The following is a 13298-nucleotide window of genomic DNA, read 5'->3' on the forward strand; positions in this document are numbered from 1 at the left end:
CATGCCCTGTTTCCCTGTGCTGTTGGTGGGAAAGAGGGAGAGATGGGAGGGACAAAAGGTGTTTCAAAGGCATATTTTGCTTCTCATTATCCTCCTCTGACTCTGTTAATAATAAACGTACCTTAGACTTTTAAATTTGAACCTGTTTTGCCCTGGGAATGTTTTCTCCCAATCTTCATCTCAAATCATGAGCCCTTTGTTAATTATTTTTCCCTCTCCACTGTCCAGGTGAAAGCAAAAGAGAGTGAGCGAACGGCTTTCGTGGGTGCCTGGCATTTTGCCAGTGTCAAAGGACAACATGGAAATTCAGTGTATGAAAATCTTATTTGGTAGCAGGTTTCGGCAGGCTACTCCACTGTGCTTGTCCACATTCTTGTGTATAGTGATAAATAAGGCAGATTAATTCAGGAGGGATAGGCATTGTATGTAACGGAGGGGCTGAAAGGTATGGAGCTCACAGTTGGCAGTGGCACAGTTGAGACCCTCGGGGTAAGGATCAAGGGAAAAACAAATAAAGCATGGAGGTCTACTATAGGCTACCCAGCAAGGATGATGACACTGATGAATTATTCTTTAAGGAACTAAGGGACACTTCTAAGTCAACCACCCTTGTCCTTATGGGAGACTTCAACTTGCCAGACGTTAACCACACAGCTGGTACAAGCAAGTCCAGGAGATCCCTAAAACACCTGGATAACAACTTCATGGTACAGGTGCTAAGGGAGCTGACTAGGAAAGATGCCCTCCTTGATTTGTTGCTTGTTAACAGAGAGGGTCTTGTGAGGGGAGATTGGTGGCCGTCTTGACCACAGTGACAACAAAGCAATCAAGTTTAAAATATCTGTTGACAGGAGAAAAAGTGTCAGCAAAGCTTCAACCCTGCAAATGAGGAGAGCAGACTTCAGGTTGTTCAGGGAACTAGTGACTAAGGTTCCCTGGGAAAATGCTTTTGAAGGTGCTGGGGTCCATCAGTGCTCATCACTTTTTAAACACCACCTCCTAAGGGCACAGGAGCAGGCAACTGCCAAATGTTGGAAGTCAAGCAGATGAGGCAGAAGGCTGGCTTGGCTGAACAGTGATCTTTTGGAGATAAGCAAAAAAATGAGGTGTATGGACATTGGAAATAAGGTCAGGTGACATGGGAGGACTACAGAGGTACTGCTCGCCACTGTAGGGAGAAAATTTGTGTGGACAAAGCACCATTAGGGTTCAAGATGGCTAACACTGTGAAGGACAGCAAAAAGGGCTTTTTAATATGTTAACAGCAAAAGGAGAATCAGAGATAACATTGGTCTGTGGCTTGATGAATTCAGTCACCTCACAAACAGGCACACAGACAAAGCAGAGACATTTACTGCTTTCTTCACCTCTCTCGTCAACACCAATGATGGCCTCTGGGACCCCCAGAGCCCTGAGCTGGAGGACCACAGCTGTGAGAATGACAAACTCCCAGTCAACAGTGAAACTGTGCAGGATTTGCTGCTCCAGCTGGATTCCTATAAGTCTATGGGACCTGATGAGATTCATACAAAAATGCTCAAAGAGCTGGCTGATGTCATTGTGAGGCCACTCTCAATGATTTCTCAATGGTCTTGGAATCTGGAGAGGTCCCAGTTGACTGGATTCTGGGTAACATTATCCCAATTTTCAAGAAGCACAAGAGGGATGGCCCTGGTAAGTACAGACCTGCCAGTCTCACTTCAGTGCCTGGTAAAATTATGAAGACTATTCTGGGAGTTATTGAAAAACACCTGAAGGACAACGCAATCACTGATCACAGCCAGCATGGCTTCACGAGGGGAAAGTCCAGTTTGACAAACTTCATTTCCTTTTATGACAAGGTAGCCCACCTAGATGATCCAAGGAAGCCAGTTAATGTAATCTTTCGGAATTTCAGTAAAGCTCCATTTTGAAGCTCAAGGCTTCATTTTAGGGCCAGTTCTCTTCAACATCTTCATAAATGACTCGGATGCAGGACTTGAAAAGATACTAAGTAAGTTTGCTGATGACACTAAATCGGGAGGAGTCAATCATTTGAAGTTTAACAAAGGCAAGTGACTGATTCTGCATCTGGAATGGGACAACCCTGGATGTACATACAGACTAGGGAACAAGAGGCTGGAGGGCAGCCCCATGGGAAGAGATCTGTGCGTTTGGGTTCACGGCAAGTTGAATATGAGTCAGGAGTGTGCCCTGGCAGTCATAAGACTCAACCAGGTGCTGGGGTGACCAAGTTCAGCATCATGAACCGGTCAAGGGAGGTGATTGTCCCACTCTGCTCTCCACTGGTGCAGCCTCACCTCAAGTCCTGTGTGCAGTTTTGGGCACCTCAATATAATAAGCAAATAAAGCTATTGGAGAGCATCCAAAGGAGGGCCATGAAGATGGTGAAGGGCCTTGAGCAGAAGCCATATGAGGAGTAGCTGAGGTCATTTGGTTTGTTCGGCCTGGAGAAGAGGTGATTGAGAGGAGACCTTATTGCAGTCTACAACTTCCTCACGAGCAGAAGCAGGCAGGCAGGCTGGCAACTGATCTCTTTTCTGTGGTGACCAGTCATAGGACCCGAGGGAATGACATGAAGCTGAGTCAGGGGATATGTAGCTTGGATATAAGGAAAAGGTTCTTCACTCAGAGGGTGGTTAGGCACTGGAACAGGCTCCTCAGGGAAGTGGTCACAGCACCAAGCCTGTCTGAGTGCAAGAAGCATTTGGACGATACTCTCAGGCACATGGTGTGCTTCTTGGGGCTGTCTTGTGCAGAGTCAGGAGTTGGACTCGATGATCCTTGTGGGTTCCTTCCAACTGATGATATTCTGTAATATTCATTTTTGGAGTTGAGATTTTTCAAAATACTGGTATTTCCATGTGAAATGTCTTTCAAGAATATCTGCATTGGTAGTTGCCATAGAACACTGACATGGCAAATTATTCATTTTTTAGTCTTCTGAATTTTTATCAAAGCTGATGGAATTATAATAAAAACATCAACAGTTTTGGCAATTTCTCTTCATTTCTGTCTTTGCATTTGACCATAGGTGTACCGAAGAGAGGTGGAAGAGAATGGAATAGTATTAGATCCTTTGAAAGCAACGCATGCCGTTAAAGGGGTAACAGGGCATGAAGTTTGCCACTACTTCTGGAATGTTGATGTTCGTTATGACTGGGAAAGTAAGGAATCCATTCTTAATCTTTGCATGTTTATCAGCACGCATATCGTTTATAATATTGACCTAATATCTGTGCTTGTTTACTGATGGATTTTTATTTCCTCTCCCCTTAGCAACAATTGAAAATTTCCATGTTGTGGAAAATTTAGCTGATAATGCCATCATCATTTACCAGATGCATAAGGTAATAACCCTCTGCCTGTATACAAACCTTGGTGAGACAGTCTGGTCTATATGTGTTCTAATCTATTCTGAAATGCTTTACAATCTTAGCAACTTAAAATATTATCCAGAACAACAGTTTAGAACAACTTCTCTATTGAACTGCAATTTTGTAAATTTTTCAAACTTGGCTTGATTGTATACTTGTTTGTGTATCTATCTGATAGAGTTTGTAATAACAAATGAGGACTGTTTTTAATCTCTTAAGTGTATCACTGGCAGCAATGCAAGGCTCATCTCAAGAAAATTGAAGCAATAAATTGGTACTGACTACAAGGAAGAAACCTCTACCCCTGTATCATTCATTTTGTTGCAATAATGCAAATTATTGTTGACCAGAATTAGTTGATATTCTGCATTGGCATTATGAGGTCTTATAATTCCTGGTACATTTGTTCTTTTAACTTCATTATGGTTTTTCACCCCAACTAGCTCTGATTTAGCTTTACCAAAATGTTCATTTGACTTATAACCCAATAGCTATAACCTAACAAGTTCTAAAAAATTGGGAATGAAGTGTACAATCTTATCTTTAATCTTGCATGATTCTAAGTATTAGTATATTCAAATATTGAAACCATTTTTTTAAAAACTGGTAATGTGGTTATGTTAAAACTGATGGAAGAGCAGACTGATTTTTGAACAACACAGTTGTATGAACTAAATAGTGTTGTGGTAAAAGCTAGACTTTTTGCCCATATTGAGTGTCAGGAAAATGGCTTCTGTACAGTTTTGCTTTATTTTATGACACTTTGCTTCTGAAATGTTCTCTTAGATAATACCAATTTACCGTATCTATTTCATTAAAGTAGTAACTTCTTGAAATAATATTTGTTAGAAGTATTTATTGCGCACTCTCTTTCACCATATTTATGGAGACATAAATAACTGTAGATGCTTCTATTTTTACATAACCACTAGTATAGTTTGTAGCTTACAAGTATTAATTACAGTGTAAACCTGAGATTGAGAGAACAGGAGAGGAAGTGCCTCTTCCTGGTTGTCTACTGAAAAAGTCATTGCAACTTGGCTCCCTGCCTTTCAAAGGCCTTAAACTTCTGTCTTAAATTTTTAAAATTAAGTATAGCCATATAACCTGTTATACATCTGTACAACGCCTGTGTTCTGCTTGAGTTTTCAAAACTGCATGAAATTACTAACTTGAATAAACTTTTACTTAAATAATGTGACTGACCTGTTTTGCCTTGTTTGTTTTTTTCCTTTATCTAAGGATAGTAAGTACTTAATTTGCAAAACTGGAAAAGCTTATATTCAGGTGTTTCTCTGCAGAGAGTGTGGCCGGCTTCTCAAAGGGATGTGCTGTATTTGTCTGCCATCAGAAAAATACCAGCATTCAGTGAAAATGATCCTGAAACATGGATTGTTTGCAATTTCTCTGTGGAACATGACAGTGCTCCTGTAAATATTATTTTTATTCTACCAAGTTCTGCTTTAAAGATGCCATTTTTCTATTATGTGGTGTGATGCTCTTGCAATACTAGGAGGAGGGAAGGGGAGGGAGAGAGAGGTGTATTCAAAAATACAGTTGGTTTATACCAGATGATACAATGACCTGATGAAAGCATTCTGAGCCAAAAACTTTCTTACCTTATCTCAACAGTTGGCAGACCTAAGGTGTTGCAGAAAAATGGAAGCAAAATTTCTGGTGAAAACATTTTAAAGAATTGAGGTTCCTTCATATGGAATTGAATAAATAACTCTTCAATATTGTCAGACATGGGGATAGGCTTATATAACTAGATATGGAATCTGTTAAACCTACAGCTTACACAGTTCTGCCTTGGTTCTGTCAGACAGTAGCAATGATTGTTTCTTCTGTAGTGTTTCTGTGCTCAATACTATGCCATTGCTGCTTACAAGGGAAAAGTTACTAATTGATATTTGTGAACACTAATGCATTATTCTTTAGATGTTTCCTTACTTGTCACAATAATTGAAATAATTCACTGTATTAAGCAAGCAGAAACTTGAGATTCAGGTGTTTCAGTTTAACCCTTTCCCTACTCACCATGTACCTTTCATTTCATTCACATTCATGTCACATCCATGTAGTGCTAGAATGCAAACTCCCAGAAACATAACTTTTGGACTACCTTAGACTTTATACTAAATTAAAATGTTAGCATTTGAATATGCTGAAATAAACCTAGTTTGAAGTTTACAAATGTTTCTTTTTTTTTTAATAGATGAACAATCGTTGTGTCCGTGCCAAAATAAATATTGCTATGATTTGTCAAACTTTAGTAAGCCCGCCAGAGGGGAACAAGGAAATAAGCAGGGACAATATCCTATGCAAGATTACATATGTAGCTAATGGTAAGTCTAAAATTATTCAGTATGACGTTAATTATATATGTTAATTCCTGGGAGCTGAATACTGGGGAACAAAAAAGTTGATGCAGTTTTCTGTTAAATTTATATATAGGATCACACTTGTGGTCTTCATGGTCAAAAGTACTCAAATTAATGTGCTACATCAATCAGTGAATGGTATCTTTCATTGTATTGCATTTTGAGAGCAATAAATGAAAGTAATGTGTAGCTCAGTCCTAAGTACAGAACCTTGGGGTGAAGGGGGGGGTAGGCAGAAGAAATGTCTGCAATTGGCATGACTTGGCATGAGATTTAAGTTTTAGTAATAATCTGGGGGTTTTATTCATGCATTACTATCAAATGTTTTTACACAATTCATGTTTGTGAAAGGATGTTTGCAAACTATAGTATAATGTAGTCTACTTTTTTTTTTTTTTTTAAGTGACAGAATCTTTGGTACTGACTGCAAAGTTAGCAAAACCAAACTGTATTGTTACTGTACCCAGTATTTAGCAGTATATTATAGTATTGGAACCTCATACCTATTATCTCTTCTCCTGTATCTGCAAAATACTTCGAGTATCTCACCTGCTTATTATTTTTGACCACCTATTACATAGCTTGTTAAATAATCACAATCTGAAAATTGTGTTCAGTAAATCTTTGCCATATAGGAGTGATACAACTTGTATTAAATCCTGTACAAATAATACTGAATGATGTTAAACTCTGGGGTAAGCTCCTTTGTTTCCTGTTTAGAAGTTTCACAATTATTTAAAAAATATATCGTCATTGACAAATTCTGAACTGTGATTATATGGGAAGTGGCATCTTTTTCAGCAAAGTATTTGACCCGTGAATTTAAGCATATTTTATAAGCAGAGCAAATTTTGCTTGAAGTGCTTTAAAAATAATTTCTAAGATATTGGCTATGTAGCAACTCTGCAGGCAAATGCAGCAGTTTTTGAAAAGTTAAAGCTTGACTTCTATGTTCTTTGAAATGAGAAGTAGCTTGAGTCTGTCTTTCCATTGTTTTTTGAAAGTACTTAAAGAATATCATCTTTCATTTGAGGATGCCCCAAAGCCAACACACCATGATTAATATTTTCTAAATAGTAGCATTGTAGAACTGGACTAAATGAGAGTAATAAGAGTAGAAAGTGCGGCAACACAAGCTGTAAGGGTTTAAATTCTGCTCATTATCCTTTCCTGCTACTTCAGAAAGAATTGCAAAAATACAAACTTAAATTTTCTTTTCTAGCTTTTAGCAGATTTGTTGTATTTCAATGACTGGCTTACTGTCTACTTCTAGTGAACCCAGGAGGATGGGCACCAGCATCAGTGTTACGGGCAGTGGCAAAACGAGAATATCCAAAATTCTTAAAGCGTTTTACATCATATGTGCAAGAGAAAACAGCAGGAAAGACTATTTTATTCTAGTATTAGGAGGTATGCATTCATTTTTTAAATCTTGATTCACTAATGTAAATATATAGGGCCAAACAGAAGTATGTGATCAAGAAATGTCTTTTTAGCATGAATTCAGTGCTTAGATTTAATACATGTAGATGGTTACAGGTACTTCAGGAGGGATAGGCAGGGAAGGCAATTTGGCGGGGGTGGCATTGTATGTAACGGAGGGGCTGAAAGGTATGGAGCTCACAGTTGGCAGTGGCACAGTTGAGACCCTCGGGGTAAGGATCAAGGGAAAAACAAATAAAGCATGGAGGTCTACTATAGGCTACCCAGCAAGGATGATGACACTGATGAATTATTCTTTAAGGAACTAAGGGACACTTCTAAGTCAACCACCCTTGTCCTTATGGGAGACTTCAACTTGCCAGACGTTAACCACACAGCTGGTACAAGCAAGTCCAGGAGATCCCTAAAACACCTGGATAACAACTTCATGGTACAGGTGCTAAGGGAGCTGACTAGGAAAGATGCCCTCCTTGATTTGTTGCTTGTTAACAGAGAGGGTCTTGTGAGGGGAGATTGGTGGCCGTCTTGACCACAGTGACAACAAAGCAATCAAGTTTAAAATATCTGTTGACAGGAGAAAAAGTGTCAGCAAAGCTTCAACCCTGCAAATGAGGAGAGCAGACTTCAGGTTGTTCAGGGAACTAGTGACTAAGGTTCCCTGGGAAAATGCTTTTGAAGGTGCTGGGGTCCATCAGTGCTCATCACTTTTTAAACACCACCTCCTAAGGGCACAGGAGCAGGCAACTGCCAAATGTTGGAAGTCAAGCAGATGAGGCAGAAGGCTGGCTTGGCTGAACAGTGATCTTTTGGAGATAAGCAAAAAAATGAGGTGTATGGACATTGGAAATAAGGTCAGGTGACATGGGAGGACTACAGAGGTACTGCTCGCCACTGTAGGGAGAAAATTTGTGTGGACAAAGCACCATTAGGGTTCAAGATGGCTAACACTGTGAAGGACAGCAAAAAGGGCTTTTTAATATGTTAACAGCAAAAGGAGAATCAGAGATAACATTGGTCTGTGGCTTGATGAATTCAGTCACCTCACAAACAGGCACACAGACAAAGCAGAGACATTTACTGCTTTCTTCACCTCTCTCGTCAACACCAATGATGGCCTCTGGGACCCCCAGAGCCCTGAGCTGGAGGACCACAGCTGTGAGAATGACAAACTCCCAGTCAACAGTGAAACTGTGCAGGATTTGCTGCTCCAGCTGGATTCCTATAAGTCTATGGGACCTGATGAGATTCATACAAAAATGCTCAAAGAGCTGGCTGATGTCATTGTGAGGCCACTCTCAATGATTTCTCAATGGTCTTGGAATCTGGAGAGGTCCCAGTTGACTGGATTCTGGGTAACATTATCCCAATTTTCAAGAAGCACAAGAGGGATGGCCCTGGTAAGTACAGACCTGCCAGTCTCACTTCAGTGCCTGGTAAAATTATGAAGACTATTCTGGGAGTTATTGAAAAACACCTGAAGGACAACGCAATCACTGATCACAGCCAGCATGGCTTCACGAGGGGAAAGTCCAGTTTGACAAACTTCATTTCCTTTTATGACAAGGTAGCCCACCTAGATGATCCAAGGAAGCCAGTTAATGTAATCTTTCGGAATTTCAGTAAAGCTCCATTTTGAAGCTCAAGGCTTCATTTTAGGGCCAGTTCTCTTCAACATCTTCATAAATGACTCGGATGCAGGACTTGAAAAGATACTAAGTAAGTTTGCTGATGACACTAAATCGGGAGGAGTCAATCATTTGAAGTTTAACAAAGGCAAGTGACTGATTCTGCATCTGGAATGGGACAACCCTGGATGTACATACAGACTAGGGAACAAGAGGCTGGAGGGCAGCCCCATGGGAAGAGATCTGTGCGTTTGGGTTCACGGCAAGTTGAATATGAGTCAGGAGTGTGCCCTGGCAGTCATAAGACTCAACCAGGTGCTGGGGTGACCAAGTTCAGCATCATGAACCGGTCAAGGGAGGTGATTGTCCCACTCTGCTCTCCACTGGTGCAGCCTCACCTCAAGTCCTGTGTGCAGTTTTGGGCACCTCAATATAATAAGCAAATAAAGCTATTGGAGAGCATCCAAAGGAGGGCCATGAAGATGGTGAAGGGCCTTGAGCAGAAGCCATATGAGGAGTAGCTGAGGTCATTTGGTTTGTTCGGCCTGGAGAAGAGGTGATTGAGAGGAGACCTTATTGCAGTCTACAACTTCCTCACGAGCAGAAGCAGGCAGGCAGGCTGGCAACTGATCTCTTTTCTGTGGTGACCAGTCATAGGACCCGAGGGAATGACATGAAGCTGAGTCAGGGGATATGTAGCTTGGATATAAGGAAAAGGTTCTTCACTCAGAGGGTGGTTAGGCACTGGAACAGGCTCCTCAGGGAAGTGGTCACAGCACCAAGCCTGTCTGAGTGCAAGAAGCATTTGGACGATACTCTCAGGCACATGGTGTGCTTCTTGGGGCTGTCTTGTGCAGAGTCAGGAATTGGACTCAATGATCCTTTTGGGTCCTTTCCAACTCAGATATTCTATGATTCTATGAAAATGGGGTTTTATAATTTTTCTATGTGTGCCATAGGCTACTTATATTTTTCAATTCTATTTGTTGTCAGTCTCCAAACGTCATCATAGTTTCATCCTTCTGTAAGAGGTAGCCCAGTAATGATTCTCATTTTTATTTGTATGTTGTTAAAAAACTGGTGTAGGTGGATCATTTAAAACATAGCTGTCACTAGCCGGCAGTTCAAATGTGATAGCAGTGCTGATACTATTTCACGGGTTTAACAAGTTCTGGTTTTCCTATTAGTGTTCAAAATTTTCACTACTGTATTTTGTCTTTGCAGTGATCAGAACAAGACTGGGTGAGCATTCCACCTTGAAGTGACCGATAAGTGCATAAATCACTCAATGTTGGAACAAAGGATCTATAGTCTTTTTATGGTTTCTAGGGTTTGTATACTGAAGAAGCACTGCATTACCATGAGGCTGTATATTTAATACTAGCTCTCTCCTAAATTTTTTGCCGAGTCAGTGTGTAATTATCAATAGATGTTTTGATAACATGCATATGGCTATTTTGATTGCTTTAGAAGAGGAAGAATGTGTACAGCTTTGAATCACCAACAGGGGTTACTGCTTTAATTTTAAACAACTTGCAGAATTTCTCTGTCAACATTCCTAAGATACTAGTGCAGTTTTTGTGCGTGTCTAAAAAACACAAAAGACAAATGCACATATAGCATACTCTATGTGCTTTATGTGCACAAAAATTTGTAGTATTTTGGTGGGGAGGGACGGAGTTCAGTAAAGCCTAAGTGACTTATTAACAGGTTTTGTTTTGCTTTGTTGTAATCAGTTCATTGCCATTTGTTTCTATAATGAATCGTCTTGTTACATAAAATGTCAGGTAATAATTGAGGGCTTTCAATATCCTTATGACTTTGCCTTTTCTATTGTCTTACTCTTATCAAGATCTTTGTCTCTGAAGGAATAAGAGTGTGAAAAGCTTTATTTTTTTCCCAGGTATATTTCTATTGGATTTTTTAGTTATGCAATATGTGCTAAAGAAATGTTGCTATTAAACATGATCCAGAAATTTCTAGGAAGATTCTGTATGAGAGGGCAAGACAGTACCTGAAAGCTACAAGTCATCTGATCGTTATAAATGTGGACTGCGTTCTTGCATATCTGGGGCTTTCCCAAAGCTGTGAGAAGGTAGACTATAATATTTACTGAAGTAATTTAGACTACATAGGACAACATTCCCAGCCTAGAATGAGGATGAGTACATTATTTTCAGATCCTGCATGTGTTTTTCTCATCTTGATAAAGCCATGCTATGAGGTTCATGTAGAAAATAAGTTGCACTGATACTTGCCTCAATCAGTTATAAGGATGTATAGTTCATATTGGAAAGTTCTGTCTATTTGCTATGATAATTTAAATGTCAGATATTTGCCTGCCTCTGATTCTGGATAGGCTCATTAAGAGAAGTGTCTGGCAGACTAGTACTGATTTTGAGGTCTTTTATCCATGTCCTGTAGCTGGAAACTCTTCAGAGACTGCTGGGTGTTTCACTGTCCTGTGTATTTCAAGAAAAAAGTTCCAGATTTATTTTTTTCTCTCAAAAGAAAACTGAAAGTCTTGTTTGCTATAGTATGGTAGGTAACTGAAAATAAATAAAAAATAGCAATTTAATAAAGATTTGGTGAATGATTAAATGTGATCTGCACAGTGTTGGAAAAAATACTTTATCTGTTCATTTTCTTCATAGAGATGAAATCATACATAACACACAATTATACATGCATGCAGCTTTCATGTTCCATAACTTTTTCCTTTTTATTTGCCTTTTTCAAATGATGTACATGGAATATGCCTTATTACAGAGTTATTTTATTAATTTGAATATCTAGAAAAGTGCCTATATGTTAATGCTACTAAGGCAAATAAGATAAAAAGCTGTATGCTTACTATATCACTAGTGAACATTTTATATAGCAATGTTAAAAAAAATATCTCAAATATACTTCTTCATTTTAAAATCAACCAAACAGTGGTTAATTCCACCATAGCTACTGATGGGAATGTAAAGGGAAAAAAAGTCCAAAATATAAAGAGCTTAATTCCATTTTTGCCTTTTCTTGTAGTTGTTGAACACAGGCAACTAACTGCTCATTAATTTAATTGGATAACTTTATTTTGCAAAGGTATGGGAAGTTTACAAAGCAGTATATAATTCTTATATCATTAGTTGCATTTGCACTAAATATGATGTATTTTTGCAATTCTGTAAATAAAATTAAACTACAGATACTAATTGTAAATAATATTTTGCTTTTAGATAAAGGCACTGGTACTTCACTACAACTGGCCCTGCCCAATCAGAGTTGTAAGTCTTCTTAAAGAATACGGAAGGAGTTGCAAAATTGAAAAATAGGTATTAATTGACTGCTTTAAAAACAAATTTTAAAAGGCAGCTATCGGACTGTCAGATTGTCCATGTGCAAGTAGCCATTACGTCTTTTCTTCTAGAAGGGATCTTTCATGTTTTTTTAAAGTTCCCCCTGTCTTTTGAGCCCAACCCTCTTTCCAGTCACTGCCACATATCTGTGCATTCTGAGTTCTCTTCTTCCTGTTAAAGGATCTGTAGTATTTATACAGCTGTGGTCTTTGCAGAAGCAGCCCATGATTCTAGAATGGCTGTTTTCATAAGCTGAACCAATTTGAAGGGCTGAGAAGACAGTTTTCTGATCCATCACATATTGTTCTCTAAATATCTGTGTCTGTTTGGTGAATTTGAATGTTTCTGAACTAGATGTGAAGGAAATTACTTTGTAGAACTTGTATTGGGAATGAGGATGAGAGATGGTCATTGTTATCCTGTCTGAAAACCTGAACATCTTATTTTGACAAATTTATCTGTGAAAAATTTGACACATTTTGGAAAAAAAATTACCTTTTACTTAATTGGGCTGAGCTGGCTTATGTGAAGTTGTGCAGATTCTCTTTTAACTAATCAGATTGTCCATCTGTATTTTTTGTCAAGTTGTACAGATTACGCTGTGTTTGAATTGCCACCATTCATCTACAGATTGAAAACATGAATCATATTTTTGAATACCTTGAGTGTATAGAGCATAACTGTTTTGTTCTATAATACCTTTATGTTCCTAATGATAAATTTTTAAAACTTAAAAAGAAGTTGGTCCTACCATGGTACAATCACAAATTTTGAACCAGTATTTAAAAGTGAAAAGTATTAAAAAATATGAAGAAAAATCCTGCTTTGTAGTTATTTTTAACTTTCAGTGTTTTGGAGAAACTTATTTAAAACATTTTACCTTGTAATCAACTTTTGGATTGCATATAAAGTTATATACAATACTATAATGTAAGGAAACCATTTGACAGGAAAACAGTTTGCATATATTACTGAGGTTATCATAGAATCATTGAACCAGTAAAGTTGGAAAAGACTTCCAAGATCATCACGTCCAACCTTTGACCAAACATCACCATAGCAGAAACTGCCATGTCCAGTCATTTCGTGAACACTTCCAGGGATGGTGACTCCACCAGTTCCCTT

At 38.7% G+C, this 13298-nt stretch overlaps 1 protein-coding gene across 8 annotated transcripts in view; it reads left to right on the plus strand.

Moving 5' to 3' along the window:
- The window catches only part of LOC128802372 (ceramide transfer protein-like), a 208831-nt gene extending 195873 nt beyond the window's left edge, over window positions 1-12958 (plus strand). For 2 of the 8 annotated variants that reach the window (XM_053968694.1, XM_053968692.1), the window contains 5 exons: window positions 3035-3167; window positions 3280-3350; window positions 4679-4807; window positions 5596-5725; window positions 7035-7661. In XM_053968694.1, coding sequence (XP_053824669.1) covers window positions 3035-3167; window positions 3280-3350; window positions 4679-4807; window positions 5596-5725; window positions 7035-7162 — 591 coding nt within the window. In that variant the 3' untranslated portion in view covers window positions 7163-7661. Of the gene's footprint in view, window positions 1-3034; window positions 3168-3279; window positions 3351-4678; window positions 4808-5595; window positions 5726-7034; window positions 7662-10053 lie in introns of those variants that run through there. The other 6 variants (XR_008435391.1, XR_008435390.1, XR_008435387.1 and 3 more) reach the window with 6 other exon arrangements.
- The last annotated feature ends 340 nt before the right edge of the window (window positions 12959-13298 follow it).

The sequence above is a fragment of the Vidua chalybeata genome, chromosome W (assembly GCF_026979565.1).
Source record: "Vidua chalybeata isolate OUT-0048 chromosome W, bVidCha1 merged haplotype, whole genome shotgun sequence".
Classification (NCBI taxonomy): domain Eukaryota; kingdom Metazoa; phylum Chordata; class Aves; order Passeriformes; family Viduidae; genus Vidua; species Vidua chalybeata.